Genomic DNA, 17,496 nt, shown 5'->3' on the forward strand with positions numbered 1-17,496 from the left:
ATGAGACTAAAATAGCATTCCTTATGCAGCTAAAAATGAAGTCTGGCAAGATGGAATTAGACATTTTACAGCACATTGCATGGTCAAAGGCATTAACTTCTTACACAAATTAAATCAAGAAATAGATTCCAGTTATAAGAGCACAAATAACTTCTCAAAGGAAGATACATAACAGATAATACCACCATAACAAAATCCATACCAGTTTGTTCTCCACTCATCATTGAAAATTGTCTAACTTTCACAACCTCTGCTTTGTGATTTTCTTTTAAAAGAGTAACATGATTCTTTAAATCAAGTGCATAACAACATTTATAACAAACTGAGATAATGATTTGCATAGTTCAAATATCAGTACTTTAGATCAGAGTAATAGCTAGATAAACTTTAAATTTCTACCTCATAAAACAATCTTATATAGCCTCTTAATCTTCTACAGCTTTCAGTTTACAGTTATTTTCATAGCTAGTGCTATAAAATCATGAGACAATCAGCTCCACAGCCAGTGCTGGGGGTTTGGGAGAAAGAGAATTATTGGCCATGTAACAGCCCAGAGAATTTCTTCCATTTAGGGGGTCTCGTTTCATGGAAAATTTTATATAGTGAGAGATATAGCTTTATTTGAAATTATATATTTCTACTCAAGCCCAGACCTGAATTTTTATGTGCCTCTTTTATGGCTTTGGTCTCTCAATTTAGATCTGGCTAATCAAGTAGACAATACAAATATTTGGTTGGCTTATAAAATGGGATATCAGTATCTCTGAAAACCCAGCTGTATATCTTGTTAATCTAATATCAGTAAAAAGTATCTTCACTACACTGAATTTTATTTCATACTGGGATAAACTGGAATTGAAGTTCATACTTTCACATGTACAATTAAATACACAAAACCTCTGTCACTTAAAGTGTTGGAGGGAGGGCAGTGGTAAAGAAAAGATGTCAAACATGACCCCTACGTTTACGGTTTGAGCAGCTGAATATTTAGTGGTACCATTCACTAAAAAAGAAAGAATAAATTTTGGAGTTAAAGGTGATAAACTCAGTTTTAGGTGAAAAATATTAAAATCTTAGTTTAGAGAAAGATATAAACTTGACTTAGAAATAGAAATTTGCAAGTCACTGATGTATAAATAGTAAATGAAGTCATAAGAAAAGATCACTTTACCTAAAGAAAAGAGCTGTTAGAATTCTGCAAGACAATAGCAGTTATTCATTGATGAAAGAGGATACATTCATAGCATTTTTTTACTAGAGAAACAAACATGACAACTTGTTCCAGTCTAAAGGAGAATTTTTATAGGGTTTTATGCAATTAAAATGGAAAAAAAAGGTAAATGGAAAAATAGTAATAAAGAATGACCCAATCTCATAATTCTAGAAAATTATATAAGAAGGCTAATTCTTAGCCACAGAATTAGTGTTTAGCAACTGACTCTCTAAATCTTCTGCGGGAGGAATGCTAAAGCTCAATCCCTCAGCAAAGGCTGAATAATATAATCTAAGTACAAATACAGACATTATGTTCTAGACTAACAAAGGGAAATATAACAATTGTTCTTGAAATTTCCTCAGATGAATCTGGATTATACACTAGCATTCTTGGGAATAACATTTGCTTCATATTAAAAATCAACCCTTATATACATAAAAACCAAATCAGCAAATATTTACCTACCAGGTTTTATGACTCCTATTTCTACACTGTCCTTCATAGTTGATGGCCCCCAAAGAAAAGGAGTCTTGCCGACCTCAACCCAATTCCTTAAACATCAAAAGTGCTCAGAAGCTAAGCCAACTCCATGGTTCCACAGTGGTCCAGGCCCCACAGATTTACCTTCAAAACACAAACCTTCCTCATACGCATTCCTTACCTCACAAATCTCTTAAAGCACTAATGTTAATGTGTTCTGTGACAGATCTTAGAGGTAAAAACGACAGAACAACCTCTCACTCAGCTGCCTGGCTCCACACTGGGAAGTTAGGATTTACTGCCTGTAAGAGTAGTAAAGTTCTTAAAAGTTCCAGTGTCTTATAATATATTGTAAACTTAACATCCAAAATTAAAATTCTGATTTACTCATAATTGCTAGACATTTTCTTTGACTTCTACATCTCAGAATCTTTTATACACTGAACCTTTCAAAGTCTGAACCTTATAAAATGAACAAAAGCCTCAGGTCTTTCAAGAAAAACTGGGAAAGAGAAAAAACCCAGACCATTCGTAACCTAGGAAACACTGAATAAAAAGGCAACCCATCTTAATAAAACCAAGAAAATTCCATGCTTCAACTATATTTGTACAGCGGTTATCACAAAGCCCTTTTGTTTCCAAACTTCTACAAATAATCTAAGAACTATATGTACTGTGAGAAATGTATACAAAGTACAAAAAAAATCACAAAACATTCTTTAAGAAAAAAGCATATATATGCACCTACCTTAGGAATAGGATTCAGCAGAACTACACCTGATTTCTTCGTGATGACCTGTTTTGTTGTATAGTGATGATCTATAAGTTGAGGGATGTTTGAAAACCCAGTGCCTTCAAATCGATACATATTCTAGAGAAAGAACAATAAAGTAGAATAAATATGAAAACATTGCTTCAGCAGGACTACATGCATCAATACATCAAGTTCCATTTAAGAAAAACTACTGTTGCACAATAATCTGAATGTACTTAATGCTACTGAACTATACACTTAAAAATGGTTAAGATGGTAAAAATAAATAAATAAAACTTCAATATGCTAAAAAAACTTACCTTTGCCTTAATAAACTAATTTTCATAACGATTAAACATAATCAAAATGGTTAAAAAAGAAAGGAAGAGAAAGAAAAACTAACAAATAGATCTGGAATGCATTTTGCTAAAATGATAACCAAAGGAAATAAAGCATGGGATACACTTGAGTTAAAGAACAAGGAATATGTTTAGATATATGTTTCATTTGATAAAACTTTCAAGGTGAAAAATAATGTCAAATGTTTGAGGAAGTATATCCATAGTAATAAATGTTTTAAGAATATCTCTGATGATCATTTATTTCCTATTTATCAATACAGTATAAATTGATTTTTCTATACTGGGGTTACTTATGTATTATTCTTTCACCAAAAACACTCAGTCACTTACATTCCTTTGATAAAGAAATAAAATGAACCAGTGACAAAACTACAGATACCAGCATGCTCAACTCTTAGCACTTTTTGATTTCATAATGTCAAGTAACACTTTCCCAAACTCTGCCAAGACTCATTTCCTCTGTCTTCACATTTCAAGGAGGCATGCAGGTCAACTATCATATGGATGAACTGATAGCAATAAATATAGCAAAGAAAAAATATCTTATTGGCCACACTTTTCAATGCAACAGACACTGCAATGTAGTGCAATGTAATCAAAGGTTCCACCTGATTGTTCACAAAGAGCTCACCTGTACATATACAGATGATATGAACAAATACAGATATGAGTGTGCTCTATTTTAACAAAACTCTGCTAAGAAATAAGAACTTTCAAAACTCTCTAAACTTGGATATTTCTTACATTACTGGAAGATTACTTTCACAGTTAAAAGATACAAAACTCAAAGCTCTTTTTCAATAGTAGAAAATAATATTCAATTTACCAGAATTTAATTTATATACAACTTTTTAAATAAGTATTTGTTTCATTAAGTGAGGAGCAAAACGTGCATTAGCTTACTTTAACACTTAACTATAGAAAATAATTTAACTCAATGTTATTTGTGTTATAGTCAATTCAGAGCAGTTGTTAATAAATTGCGTAAAGAATTTTTATATATAGCAGCCAGACCAGCTATGATATATTAGCAATGATGCTTAAGAATATTTCACACTGAAGACATTAATATATTACTAGGTGTGCAATGTACTAAGCAAGTTCTCTCAGTGTCTCAGCTAATTCATTAATAAAACAGAAATAATATTTGGACCTCCTCACACAGTAAGTGTGAGGCTTGACTAAGTAGTAACATGCAAAGCACTGCCCAGTATATGGCACATGGTGCACACTCAATTATTAAGTCACCATACAAATAATAAACCTTGGGTTACAAAAATAATTACAAACCTAGATATATGAAAAGAAACATTTTCAGAGAACACTTAGGATAAATTACATTTTTTCAAGGAATAATGATTATCTGTAAATAATCAAATATCCTAGAAGGCATTCTTACATGAAATTGATTAAGAAATGAAGAAATATAAAAGGTAGAATGTGGAACTTACAACGATAATAACGATAACAATATTTCAAGCAAACATACAGTATTGTATACTTGAAACTTGCTGAGAGTAGATCTTAAGCATTCTCACCACAAAAAAAAAAAAGGAGTTAACTATGTGAGGTGATGGATGTGTTAATTATCTTGATCTTGGTAATCATTCTACAATGTATATCAAATCATCATCTTGTACACTTTAAGTATATACAATTATATTTGCCAATTAATTATTCCTCAATAAACTTAAAATATATAAATACTGTTTCTCCCCTTTTTTCTCCCTCAGTCTACTCAACATAGCAGCTAGGAGTTCCTGTTATAACAGATCATCCCATTACTTTGCTCAAAATTCTTACTTCCCTCAGAATAAAGTCTTTATCATCTCTCTTACCTCATCTCTAACCACTACCCTCCCTTTCATTGCCCACCAGCTGCACTCATTTGCTTCTTGTTTTATAAACATATAATATACATTCTTTCCCCAGGGCCTTAACATTTCCTGCTTGAAATGGTTCCTCAGATGGCCATATGGGTAATGGCTGCCTTACTTCCTTCTATCTTTTATCACATGTCAATTTTTCAGTGAAGACGACTCTGGCCACCCTATACAATATTCAATATCCATTTTCTCACTCCAACTAAATTTCTTACCTACTTTTTCTTACTGAATTTTCCTTCTCAATATTTATCATCATCTAATATCAGATATATTTTACTTATTTATCTTGTTTATTATCACTTCCTCTAGAACATAAGCTCATGAGGTCATAAATTTTTACATTTGTTTTCTTCATCACAGTATCTCCATGGTCTACAACAGTACCTGGCATATATTGCCTGGATAAATAAACATGTGTGAATGAATGAAATGCAATGCACATAAAATGACTGTAAAGTTAAAGTGACAAGTAAGACAATTTAACTTAGAAATGAATACTGGAAAGTTCACACACTTACGCCAACTCAAGACATCAAAGTACAATGTTTAATAAAAAGTAAATAATGAGATGAAGTTTACACAGAATAAAATTTCAAAACAGCCACTAGTGTCATAATGTCTTATATAAAATTCTAACATATCTCTTATAACTAGAGAAACAGTAAATAAAAATAATAGGAATTTCAGTTTCCCTTTCTTAATTTAAGAACATATCTAGTTTTTAATTTAAAGGCAGTTTTCTACCATTGACATAGTAATCATGATGGACTAATACAGTGAGTGATACAAGCAGCAGTGCCTCCTTCATGGGCTGAAATAAGAAATTAATGCTAACTATTTTTTTAAACCAATCACCCCAACGTCAATGAAGGTCTGAATCCTAACAGAGTGCAAAACCAATTAGCTCACTTTCTTAAAGATGAAGACAAAGTACTGAGTCTAAAAATGATGCTAAGACTGTATGCTTATAAAGTTTGTCTAAACAATTAAAAGGGCAAGAACAGTACATTCACTAAAACTGTTGAGGGCTTGTTTCTTGATACACTCAAAATCCTGACTATTACATTTGACCTTGCACAGATCTATTAAATTTTTTATAGCTCAGATGACCTGAGGTTAAGTTCACACACAGATGGATTCTTTTTTAAGTTTTTCTTAAGAGAGAGAATCCAGATTAACTTTTAAATAAGAGCCTTCTCTGGAGCGAAGTTTGCTACTAATAATCACTTATGTGAATTCCAAAAGAAGCAATAAAAAATAGTAGTATAGAATAAATTTCTACAAAGATCATTTTGTTGATTATTTGTATTACATTTTAAATATCATATACTATGTCATTAAAAAAATGAGAAGTATGAATAAAAAATACAGTATGAAAATTTTTGTAAAATAAAAATTATATAGAAACATAATTAGAATATATTTTTAAAAATCTCAAAGAATACACACTGAACCCATAAGGGGGTGTTAATGTGAAGCACACATTCCACAATACATAGTTCTGAATTTTCACTGAGTATATATTACTTTTGTTTTTAAAACATTTAGTACATCTAGAATTTGTTCCTGAGTTATCAGTGTGCTATTTAAGAATCAATCATGCATATAGATGAAAAAAACAATCAGATTTGGTTGCTATACATATTTCCAGAGGACTGTTATTATGCAAAGAAGTCAGAGAGAATGGAATCAGCACACAAAAATAAGAAGAGGATTTGATGAATGTATAATTTGAAAGAATATGCCTGAGTGGATCTCCTGAAAAACAATCTAGGATAGGCAGGCTTAAGAAAAGAAGAAAACCTAAAGAAAGAAAAATCATTTTGGAAGAGGCTGAGATTAATAACTTGAATACAAACAAAAGGCTGAATAAAAACAAAAGGCTAAAACACTCCTTTTTTTGGTAAAATATCTAAAAATGAAAATATAAAACATAAATTTTAGCTTTCTCAAAATAAAATCGACACTGAATAGTTACAAATAACTAATTAAACCAGTACACAGGATGGATTGTTGGGGAGTTTGGAGAATAATATTAATAAGGTTTTGGTATGGCTTTTCCTAGCTAACTATTATTCATTCTTCAGATGTTGTCTCAAACTTAACTTCCTTAAGTTTCCCAGTTAAAAGCTTTCATAGCACTGCGTATCTTGACTGAAGCATTACTGCGGTTTATAACTATACATAGTCCTTGGTATAAGAATGGCTATGACCCTCCCCCCGTAGACTGTAAGCTCCATCATTATATCCCCGGGCCTTAAAAAGTACTCACTCAATTATTATTTCCTAGAAATTAATATTAAGGTTTTAGAATGGCTTTGTTTTATTGTTAAGAAGGAAGTTTCCTAAGTCTCTAATTGTGTGTCAGGAGCACAGAAAATGACATCTTACGTCTGTTTCATTTTGACTTCAAGGTACTTACTGCCTTTTCTTCAGTCCTTGACCAACTAGAGTAGAATGGTTAAAATAATCCAAAGTGTACAACAATAAGGCCACAAACTTGAAATTAACTGTCATTCACACAAGTTTTGGATTTCTACTCATTTTCATTTAGTCTTCCTTAAGACCCACAGCATGAATTTAAAAGGTAGTTCAAACAGCCTAGAGATTGTGGCAACAAAACAAAATAAACCTATCTGGTTACATTCAGAGACTAAATCCATCAGCTCAAAGTGGAACTTAGCACAGGACAGACATCCAATAAATATCTGTTGAATGAAGTGATGATTTAATACACTGACCTATGCAATTTCACAAAGTAAATACTCCACACAAAAGTGGAGGTGGTTTGGTTTTATTGGCCCATATCCCCGGCCCTTACATAGTACTCACTCAAATAGTATTTCCTGAGTGAACGAATGAAGAAATAAAAGATGATGAAATGCCATTATGTATAGAATTTTTTCCCGTTTTATTTTAAAATATTATGTATTATTTTTCATTTCATCATGTTAATTCAAATTTATTGACTCAATCATCCCTAATTCTGCATCTTTAATATTCATGTATTCTGCTAATGTCTCACCCCTTCTAGGTTTTAAACTCACTGAGAATTAGGCCATATATTTTTCAGTTTCATCTCCTTACACTGCATAACAGGGCACTTTACAAAAATGACTGTTTAGCAATTGCATGTCAGATAAACAAATTAGAGAAATATGCACTGGGACTTTCGTATTAATAATAGCATAAAAAAGTTCTTTCTGGAGTACTTTTGTTTTAACACATGTATTTTTGTTTTATCTTATACAAAACCAAGGATTTGATTATATATTTACTTATCAAATGGAACAAAGCTATCTGAACCTCTACAAAAATCTGTCAACATTTACAACACAAAATAAATAGCTTTAGGTACAAACCCTAAATACGGTTTTATAACAAGCACCATAAAAGGCTAGTAACTATGGAAGAGGTCGGTAAATAACACTAGAATTATACTGTGAGATTCAGATACTCTTAGATTTATATCTACTTAATATTAAGCTTAATATATCTGCCTTTATGAAATTAATATATTTAATGTTCAGTAAAAACTACAGTTCTTGCTTGAACTAGCTAAAATAACAGGTATTCTCTGTCGAGTAATAAAAAAATATAAAAATTGAAAATATCTGTGTCCATCTTGATCAGTCATAATGTTCACAGTATGCAAAGAGTTTCACATGTTAAAAAGTAACTGTGATATGTATACAATAATAAAGATTCAAAATAATTGTCATCTTAGACTCTAGTTGACAGAGGCAATGTTGCTAAAAATGACATTACTTGTGATCAATGAATACCTCAAACCTAAATATATAAATTCTAAAACAACATTTTCATTACTATTTAAATTTCACAAGTAAATTTCACAGGAACCAAAAAGAAATTTTTAAAATTAACTTTTCCAATTACATTGATATTTCTTACAAAGTACATTTATATTTTTTCTCAAACTCATCAAACAATGGTAAAAATGCCTAATATCTGTATAGCATTTCAAACCTTACAAAGTACATGTTCACTAATTTGATTCTCACAATAACTATATAAGCTATTACTCCCATTATTTCCCAAACCCAGGGCTTGTGAAGTGCAGAGCTGGGACTGAAAGCCAAGTCTTCTGACTCCGAGTCCAGTGCTTTTTCATTGTTCCACTATTTGATACTTTTTCCATTCTCTAAAATCCCGTATTTCTTTATGTCTTCCTCTCTTAAGACACTGGTCCCTTTCATTTACGTACAGCTTTTATAATATACTACTGAATTAAAACTCCTTGATTGGAATATAACAGGCAATCATCAAATACCTGGTAATAAATTCCCCCATTTATTGACCCCTTCCAGGCAACAGATATATGAGGAAGGAAAAAGGATAATCCTTTTTTTTTTTTTTTTAATAAAGATTGGCACCTGAGCTAACAACTTTTACCAATCTTCTTTATTTTTTTCTTTCTGCTCTCTCTCCCCAAATCCCCTCAGTACACAGTTGTATATTTTAGTTGTGGGTCCTTCTAGCTGTGGCACCTGGGATGCCACCTCAGCATGGCCTGATGAGTGGTGCCAGGTCCACGCCCAGGATCCAAACCAGCAAAACCCTGGGCCGCCACAGTGGAGCGCGCGAACTTAACCACTCAGCCACGGGGCCAACCCCCTGGAAAAAGGATAATTTTAGCAATACAAAGTGAAAAAGAATTAAAAACTGTCCAAGCACTTAAACTCCTATTTTCAATTGATTGAAGAGCTCAATATTTTATACTGAAAGTGAACTAAATAAATTTAGGCAATGGAAAACCTGAGGATTTTAAATACAAGCTCTCATCTTTAATAGTGATCTTTGCAAAATTTCAATGACAGATGAAGTCAAGTAAAATCTTCAAATGTGAACTTGTAACAATGTCTTATTTTTAGAATATATTCTGCTGTACCTTTAGTCACTTAAAACAAAATGGCAATACTAAAGACAAGTGATAATTTGCAAGCAGACCTTTTCCTTTTTGTTTCTAAGAACACTAATTCACATTCCTACAGTTACATTTTAAACTAGAAATGATAATAAGGGGAATATTTCAGTCTTATTTAATGTATGACATATTTCACAAATATTAACTTTTAGAGTTTATAAAATTGAAGGAACCATTTATATAGGTTATAGTTAGTTTATACTTTACCTATGATCTTTCCTTCTACAATTCTCATATCATTTTATAAATATTGTCAACATGATCACAGGTTGTAACAGGGAAGGTTATCCACATCCATAAATTAAAGTTACATACAAATCATAAAAGAGTTTGCCAAGGAAATAAGGAATTATATACTATTAGAAACAGTAGGTCAGATGTACAAGAGTAGGCAAATATGATTATGAGGTTGAGGTCTGAAAACCAGCAAAATTAACAAACTGTGAAAATTATAATACAAACTTTAATGGACTTATTCCTTTTAACCCATCTGAATGGCATCTATTTTCATTTAACTATAATTACTAGGGTGAATATACTATAAATGTCATTGAACTGATGTGAATATACTAAATGTCACTGAATTGTACACTTTTAAATGGTTACCTTTATGGTATGTGAATTTCACATCAGAATAATATAGAGATAGATATATTGATATATATATCCCTAAAACCCTCTGATTTTCATCTTTTTTTAAGGTAACTAGTATTACTTTAGTGCCTGGACATAAACTGAAATCCTATAGATAGCCAGTTTGAAAATGCATGCTATTTGAAATGACAAATAGAAGTATCAATTTCTTCACATGCCAAAAACATTAAAAATTTCTCAGTAGGTAAAGTTAAACAAAATTTTGAGATTACTCTTCATTTGTTTAACGCTTAGTAAAGAATACACTAAACATAAAAATTAGTTCAGCAATACTTAAATTTCAATAAATTAGTATTAGAACAAGCAATGTGAATAGATCATTTTTTAAATTTTCCATCAATTTCTATTCATTGCTTTTTAAAGACAACAAGCAATAAGTTATACACAAAGAGAAAAAAACCTTAATCCTAAATGAATCGTAAAACCAACTATCTTTGTCCCATTCATTAAGGAATTTCATTATCACTAATAATTTGTTTATTAAAAATCTCTCATGGTACCACTTTCTTTCTTTTCCCCTTTTTTTTTTTTCTGGTGAAGAAGATTAGCCTGACCTAATGTCTGTTGCCAGTCTTCCTCATTTTGCTTGAGGAAGATTGTCCCTGAGCTAACATCTGTGCCAATCTTCCTCTACTTTGTATATGGGACACACAGCGTGGCCCAATGAGTGGTGTGTAGGTCCACATCCGGGATCTGAACCCGTGAACCCAAGGCTTCCAAAGCAGAGTGCGTGAACCCAACCACCACACCACCCAGCCAGCCCCTCTCATAGTACAATTTTTTAAAGCAATTTTAAGGTCCAGTCTCAAGAGCATAAAATTCATAATTAAGTTTCTCCAGAAAAAAAAAGAAAAATTATGATAATCATATTATTTCTTTTTATTTTTAATTTAAAATATTTTCAATGTTCAAATTTAACTTCAAATATTTTAAATATTTATGCATTTAAAGTTTGTAAAAACTTTTTAACTTACCATATTTTATAATATATATTTTCTTAATAAGATTAACATTTCAGTGAGTTTTGGAGCACTGTATTTAACGAATTCAGAAAAAAGAAAACTTAAGTGCCAGCTTTTAAGTGTTATTGGTATTTATCAGAAAATATTCATCATTTTATTATGATTATACCACAATGAACTACATCAAAATATAAACTAAATTGGAAACGTACATCAACAAATTGTATGATAAAGTGTCTCCTTTGTCCATCAGAAAATACAGAAAGGACATATTCACCAGGTTTCCCATGACTCTCTCGCACCAAGAAGTCTCCTTGCTGTTTTAACAGATCTTGCGCTTCTATTCTGGGAATTGCACCATGGTACCAGTCCTGTTCTGCCAGTGGCTTCTCACTTATGGGGATTGCATCACAGAACTTGAGCAAATATTGAAAAATAAATAAATTAGAGAAAATAGCAATGTTTTCTGGTAAAAGTCATAGCAATTATAAATACCTCTTACATATGTTCCTCCCTTTAATTGACCAATTAAAATTTATATGATGAATCTGAAATTTTCATAATTTTTAAAAAAAGTATCTCCTGGAGCACTGGTATTGAAGTTTAACACAAATACATATCCTTTAATATAAGTTTATTTGTTTTTCCTATCCATTATACATAAGCACACAAAATATTAGCATTTAGAGTTAGCATTTATAGTCTTATTCACCATATCATAAAATAAATCCATATATTTAAAATTTATCAACCAGAGAATTAGGATAAAAAAGGAGTATTATCAGAGAAATTTTCACAAAACGACTTCATTTTTTTATTTAAATTAAAAGTTGAGTTATGTCTTTTTACAGAATTAACTTGATCACACAGGCTGTGGACCATCTATGGTCATATGTTCCAGGAGCACTATCTAAGGCTTCATTTGATGCTGCCCTGCCGCTTGCCTTTCCATTCTTATCTCATTCCCAGGACTTCCTTAACCATTACCGCTGCCACATGGCTGGTCCTGATCCTGTGTAGCCATGGTAGATAAAACCTTAGGAGAAATAGCATCATCGAAAACCACCCATGTGCAATTACAAACACATGGCAAAAACAAGAGAGGAATATAAGCCATGGAAAGCAAATTCTGTTACTTTAGGAGGCCAAATGCTAATACCAAATGTTAATATCTCTGCTAAACAGCAGAGATAAGTAAGAGCTGATTATATTTTCTTGAAATGTTTCTAATTGATAATAGACAGAATCACACATTTTCTGGTAACAAGTAAAAAGTTGTTTTGTTTGTTTATGTCATCCACAGGAACTAAACTGCCCCAGATGATAAGAGTACTTTATGAGTAAGGTACAATAATGTGCACTAACTCTTAAGGTTCTCAAAATACAATTCACACAATGCCTCATGAGAAAGTAATTTATAAATTGGGAAAAATAGAATTAATAATAAATGAAAGGCAAATATTCACACATGAGGTTTTTCAGGCTCTTATTATGAACTCTATATAGTGACAAATATGGTATCATTTGGCAAATAAAAACTAGTTTTGAAGATAGCCTTCATTGTTTTGCACCAAGGAAGAGGCCCAAAAATTACTGTCAAAGTTCCATTTCACATTATCCGAAATCCATCCCATTGATTTAAAAAAGAACCTTGAAAAACTCCAAATAGACTTCACTGAAGAGTCCACATTTTAGTTTCTACTTCTTCCACTTATGATATTCTTCAATTCTTTAAATATATATGTGGTGTGACTGTACATGGAAATTTTTTAGAAGCTAAATAACCCTTTTTTTGAGTACTAATTATGATAAATAAAATATTTCAAAAAATTTTAAATCATCTTCCCAAAAACGGGTTTAAGGAATCAAACATATGAACAACTAGCTACAACTATAAGAAGGAAAAGAAATTGTTTTTAAAACAAATGCATAATCCACACAAATTAACTTTTTGTGCATACTAAGTTTATAATTTTTAAAGTAGGTAGTCAAAATGATTAAATATTTATCTCCAAAATTTTATCACAGTGCATCTCATTATAGTAAATACTAAAATTTTTACTATAACAGAAATATTTCCAAGTCTCACAAATGACAAAAGTGTTTATTGATTTTTTTTCTCTTTTCCAAAAAAAATCAATAAAATAAGAAATTCAATGTCACCTTTTTGCAAAGAACTTGCTTTTATAATTATCTCCCAAAAAAGTCTAGATAATAGAAAAGCATCCCAAACAAGGATGTCATGTGCTTGATTTCTTGTTCTATTCAACCTATCCTCCCAAATTTTGATTTATTTAGAATTGGGAGAATGCAAAGCCTGGAGACTTCACTAAGTCAAAAAGACATTTAAAGTACAAAAGTTCAGCTAACACTCTGAGAAATTCATTTAAGGATCTGAAGATAAGGAATAGGTTTGGAAAAAAGATCATCCTGAAAGAACACGTAAGTTTGCCTGTTTTAAAAAAAGAAGTAAATAGGAAAATACTTATACTGCTATTTCATAGGAATTACACTTCAGTCCTTTGGGTTTATTAGCTCCTTTTGGGTGGGAAGGGAAGCTTAGAGATCTGGTATTCCCAGCCCCTAGACAATACTGTTATGAAATGGAGGCTGAACTTACTGTGAGTGTGTGTGTGTGTGCACACATTCACAGGGAAAGGCCGTATATATCCCCTGTCTGGGTCTATCAGGTCTTTCAGGGACTACTCTGGCATTGAAAGGAATGTTTTTATTAATACTATTTCAGGAAAATTCCAATACAATTTTGCAAGCTTGACAGTAATAAAATGTATAACGTATCGGCAACAAAATTCAACATCCCAAGAATCATAATGACGTCAAAAGTGAAATGAAGCTTTTTACCTCAAATATCATATCTTTCTAAGCCTCAGGAGGGAAAGATTTTTCCTTCTTGGTAAATTATATAAGACTTTTGCTAATTATGTGGGGGAGGGGAAGCCTTTTTTAAAGTTATAGTTAATCCAATACAGTCAATCAGTTATACTTAATACAACAAGCTTTCCGACTGACTGGGCTAGCTGTTTAGTTAGTTATTTTCCCTTCCCAGCAAAAACATACTGGGCTTAGTGAAATAAAAAGATTGGTTGAAATGAAGAAGCAATGAGGACTAAGTAATAGAAAATGAAAATATTTTTTTCTTGGGGGAAGAATAACAGGCTATTTTATTTTTTCTAATCTTAGTTCACATTAATTCCCAAGTATATAATGAAGATTTGTATGCCTTTATCTAAAACATTTGAGTGCAGGATGAGCTCCTTTTTGAGACGCAAAGGGAAAAGTGCTAAAAAAAAAATTAAACTCTGGGTTCTATTAAAATTAGGCACCCAAATGAGAAACCATTAAAAAAAAAAAAACTAAAGAAAAGAGCATGGGAACTATACAAGCAAACCTCTCAATGAGCTCGAACAAGCTAAATGAAACTTCAACACAAACATTTTATGAATTTTTAATAACCATAAAGATGACATTTAATCCTCTTTTCTATTCTTATATAAATTTAGTTATTAATTCAATAATCTAAGTAATAAATTATTTCAAATCTAGATTAATAATATACTGGGGTGATAAGTAAGTCACAGGATTTTAAACACTTCTCAAAAATTCCATAAAGACTCCTTCTTAATTTGAAAGGTATATATCACTGGGAAATTTTAGAAGGAAATAAGGAATCAAATATCATGCAATCAGAAGTAAGAGAATCATCAAACACTTGCAAAAGGTGGGAAATACTGGTCTACTGAACAGCAATTCATCTGATGGTTGTAAAAGCTATTTTCAGGGAAAGGGAAATGTAACCAGAGCTAGGAAAAGTGTATTTTATGCCAAGTAGAGTTTGATACTTGAACAAATGCTTAACATAAAAGGAAAATATGAATAATAATGTTCTTCCTGTCGTGTTTTTCACATTTCTAAATAGCTATGTTTTGAATTTACTGAATAAGTTAATTCTTAAAACAACAAAAAATATTCTGGGTATTTGATCTTCATGATTATCTGCCTTAAGGCTAGACAAAGAGGACATAAATCAACTAGAGCAGTGGGTCTATCTTTAACAGGCACTAGGGCCTATCTGTAATTCTACAAATTCTAATTCTTTTAGCAATAAAGTGGAATTGATCACTTTTTTCATGCGCTATCTTTAACCAAAACAAAGATACTTTACCTAACGTTTACTTTCCACAGTGAAACTAGCACCAAAACTCTTACTCATAAATTTTTTAATTAACAATTTTTTGTACTTTTTGAGAACTTGAGTTGGTTTAGTCTTTTTTTTTTTGAGGAAGATTAGCCCTGAGCTAACATCCGTGCCCATCTTCCTCTACTTAATACGTGGGATGCCTACATGTCCACACCCGGGATCCGAACCGGCAAACCCCGGGCCTCCGAGAAGCGGAACGTGCAAACTTAACTGCTGCGCCACCAGGCCGGACCCTAGTCTTTAGCTAATAATATGATTGTTATCTAGCATAATGACTAGGCAGAATTACATGCTGATCAGAGACTTGCATTCTTATACAATTCTTTGGCCAAACTCAAATATTTACATTACTTCCACAAGTTCCCATTTCCTTGATTGCCTTTTTGTGCACCTTCTTGGATCTCTCGCAAGAGATACTATCTCCAGCAAAATATATTTTCTTAAAAGCCTTTCATTTTTCATCTAACACCTCTGTTTCCTCCAATGCTTTCAAATTTCCTCATACTTTTCTTTTTTCTTCCTTCTTTAGCTCCCTTACTTATCTTCTCTTTATTAGTAATTCTTTTTTTCTTTTTATTATTTTACCCATTTACTTTTTACAATTATGCTTGTGACTCTCATTCATCCTCTCTCACCTAACCATTTCACAGAATTTTTTTCTAGTTTTATTTATTTTTTTAAAGATTTTATTTTTTCCTTTTTCTCCCCAAAGCCCCCCAGTACATAGTTGTATATTCTTCGTTGTGGGACTTCTAGCTGTGGTATGTGGGACCCTGCCTCAGCGTGGTTTGATGAGCAGTGCCATGTCCGTGGCCAGGACTCGAACCAACGAAACACTGGGCCGCCTGAAGCGGAGCACACGAACTTAACCACTCGGCCACGGGGCCAGACCCTCTAGTTTTATTTTTTCAGCATAAAATATTCTTTCCTTAAGCTCACACAATATTATGTATAAAATGTGCCACGATATCATTATTAAATCATTTTACTCAATTAACTGTATTTAGTGCTAATTTCCTTTACAGATCTCAACTAAAACTATTACCATATCATTCTAAGGAGTTAGTATGCAATTATATCTCAGTAAATTTAAACATTTATCAAGTTGGGATTGCCTATATAGAATACAGTATCAGTTTGGCATGATCTGGGTCATTTGTTTTAAGCATTTAAGCAAACATATAAAAGAATAGATTTGCTCCCTGTACAGTGAAATTACAGATGATAAATCCCAATAAGCCCTTCTTAAAAATTAAGTGTGATAATGCTACTGATTCAAAACATGCAATTCTGAGAATAATATTTAGTTTTCTTAAACATGATTAACCATACAGAATTCAGGGTATGTATGGCAGTGACAGGATGCAAAAAATTTAATTTCTATTTTCCCTTGTTTCTCATTTTTCTACATCTTAGTGCCTAGGCAAAAAGAAAAAAAAGAAGAGGGAAGGTAAATTAAGACCTTAAGAATAAAGAAAAACAACTAAGATTTAAAATATATAATATTCAACCTGAATTTAATGACATATGCCTTATTAAGGGAAGTACAAGATTGCTCTGCTAGATTTGAAGGAGAATACTAAAAAACACAAGCAGTTTATTATCCTATGCACAAAAAGAACTACATCCCCCTATGCCAATGGTGGAAGCCAAGCATTATAATACTAACATTATAACTGATGTACAACTTAAACATAGCTGAATTATCATTTTCTAATTTTCTAAAAAGAAGCGAGCAAGCAAATCTTATTTACTGTATTACTCTACATAATGGAATTACATTTTTATTTTCCAATATTTTTATTTTCTAAATTCTAGTACAAAGTAATTCTAAAATTAAAATAACATACATAATACAATATACAAAAATATACATTTTAAGAAGACAAAAGTTGACTAATTTAATAATTCTTCTAGTGTCTAAAGAACAATTACTTGGACCAAAAGGTGCTTTATTCTGATTTTAAAGAACATTTCTTAAAGAGTGCTACTCTTAGAAGAGTGTTATACACTCCATA

The 17,496-nt window shown here is 31.7% G+C and overlaps 1 protein-coding gene across 2 annotated transcripts in view; it reads right to left on the reverse strand.

Moving 5' to 3' along the window:
• FER (FER tyrosine kinase) overlaps positions 1-17,496 on the reverse strand; it is a 442,177-nt gene that overhangs the window by 240,206 nt on the left and 184,475 nt on the right. For both annotated transcript variants that reach the window (XM_046666723.1, XM_046666724.1), the window contains 2 exons: positions 11,472-11,675; positions 2,445-2,567 (listed from right to left, as the gene is read on the reverse strand). In XM_046666723.1, coding sequence (XP_046522679.1) covers positions 2,445-2,567; positions 11,472-11,675 — 327 coding nt within the window. The remainder of the gene's footprint in view (positions 1-2,444; positions 2,568-11,471; positions 11,676-17,496) is intronic.

The sequence above is a fragment of the Equus quagga genome, chromosome 7, assembly GCF_021613505.1.
Source record: "Equus quagga isolate Etosha38 chromosome 7, UCLA_HA_Equagga_1.0, whole genome shotgun sequence".
In the NCBI taxonomy this organism is placed as follows: Eukaryota; Metazoa; Chordata; class Mammalia; order Perissodactyla; family Equidae; genus Equus; species Equus quagga.